General features: G+C 45.8%; 1 protein-coding gene across 1 annotated transcript in view; it reads left to right on the top strand.

Moving 5' to 3' along the window:
- Positions 1–964: 964 nt before the first annotated feature.
- COMP (cartilage oligomeric matrix protein) overlaps positions 965–1,571 on the top strand; it is a gene marked incomplete at its 3' end in the record, with an annotated part of 14,411 nt that continues 13,804 nt past the window's right edge. Inside the window, exon 1 of the mRNA XM_010132535.1 lies at positions 965–1,063. Coding sequence (XP_010130837.1) covers positions 988–1,063 — 76 coding nt within the window. The remainder of the gene's footprint in view (positions 1,064–1,571) is intronic.

Below are 1,571 nucleotides of genomic sequence, written 5' to 3'. Positions count from 1 at the left end.
GCTACTGTTTCCTGGGGCTTTCCTGTCTGTGTCCCCAGGGGTGTTGGATGATCAACATACCGACAGATTTCACAGTCAAACAGGGAGAATGTGTGATCCAGAATTTCGCTGGTCTGCAGACCAACCTTCTCTACAGGTCACCGTTTCCCTCGCAATTCCCTTGATGTCGTAGCTTTAAGATTTTCTCGGGGCAGATTTTCTTTGGCTGCTCTGGATGGATTTCTCAATCCACGCAGTGTCTTCTGATGGAAAGTGCTGGATTGAGAGTGACTGATGTAAAATGCTGGATTGAGACTCATTCCCTCACAGACAAGAAACAGCAAATTCTACCTTCTTTTCAAACCATCCCTCTGCACTGCATCCTTCCTTTAGGCAAGCCTGGCTGGGGGTGAGGAGAACAATCGGCCCCAAGGGCTGGTGCTTTCGCCCCATCCCTCTCCACAGTAGGGTCTGATAGCTCCTTTTTCGAGCTGGACGATGATTCAATAATTCTCCCCCAAGTGCAAGTGGTGAAACTGTCTTTTGGGAGTTTAAAGAGCCTCTTCTGAACCTCTAGTGAAGTCCAGATGTCTCATAGCTTTTGTGATCTTGTGAGCAGCTTCAGAAGGAAAATCTGTGAGGGGTCTGGCTGTGAATCATCCGTCTACCCTGTGTCCATGAAGAAATAAAAACCCCAGTCCCAAAAGGATCTGTTTAATTCTGGAATTTTCTGACCTATTTTGGTGCGAGCCGGTCTAAAAAAAAAAAATTAAACTCCTCTCCTGATGAGTTTCTCATATTGTTTACTTTTGTAACGTTCTCTGTGGACTGGCAGCCAGAAATGACGTCCACCCCTCGTCCAGCATCAGAGAATAAGAACTTCAGAGGGAGGAATGCAACTTCATAAATAGCAAACCACAGACACTAATGGGGAGCAGAGGCAAACCTGCAGGTTAAAAATTCGTTGCAAGAGGAGCCTGTACATCCACACTGCCGGGAGAGTCAAAGATGATTTCAGCTCTAGCATTCGTTTTCCTCCTCTGCATCTCTTGCCCTTTTTCATCATGTCAGCAGGGAAGAGTAGGTAAGTAATTTTCATTACCTCTGTGTTTTCTGGACTGTTTTCTAGCTCCTACGAAAATTCTGGTTTGCAGAAGGGAATGAATCAGGTTAATATTTCAACTGCCGAAGCCTCAAAGCAATGTTTAGGGGTTTTGTAGTCTCATATGAAACATGAAGCTTAACTGTGTGAATGTTCGGTCTTAGATTTTTCCCCAGTTCCCCTTCTGAGCAGTGAAGTATTTTTAAGAAAAATGTTTACTGTAAGGCAACTGGAAATTTTGTTGGTAGTGACCTGCAAGAGGCACTTTACATTAATCTTCATTTTGCATGTGATTTAAGTTAAATAACCCAGATCACACAGAATGTCCTGTAGCAGCGTCCTTGGATATTCTCTGCCTGTGCACGTTGGGCACCGGGCAGCCCTGACTTCCAGGAACGTGGTTGTGCTGAGTGCGCTACAAAAGCTGCTCTTCTCTGAAGAGCCTGGGAGGGGAATGCTCAGCCCCACGAGGGTCTGTGCCATCCGGCAG

Source organism: Buceros rhinoceros, unplaced genomic scaffold, assembly GCF_000710305.1.
Source record: "Buceros rhinoceros silvestris isolate BGI_N320 unplaced genomic scaffold, ASM71030v1 scaffold20073, whole genome shotgun sequence".
Taxonomy (NCBI): Eukaryota; Metazoa; Chordata; class Aves; order Bucerotiformes; family Bucerotidae; genus Buceros; species Buceros rhinoceros.
Note: the sequence above shows the minus strand (reverse complement) of the source record. Positions and strands in the feature narration are given on the sequence as shown.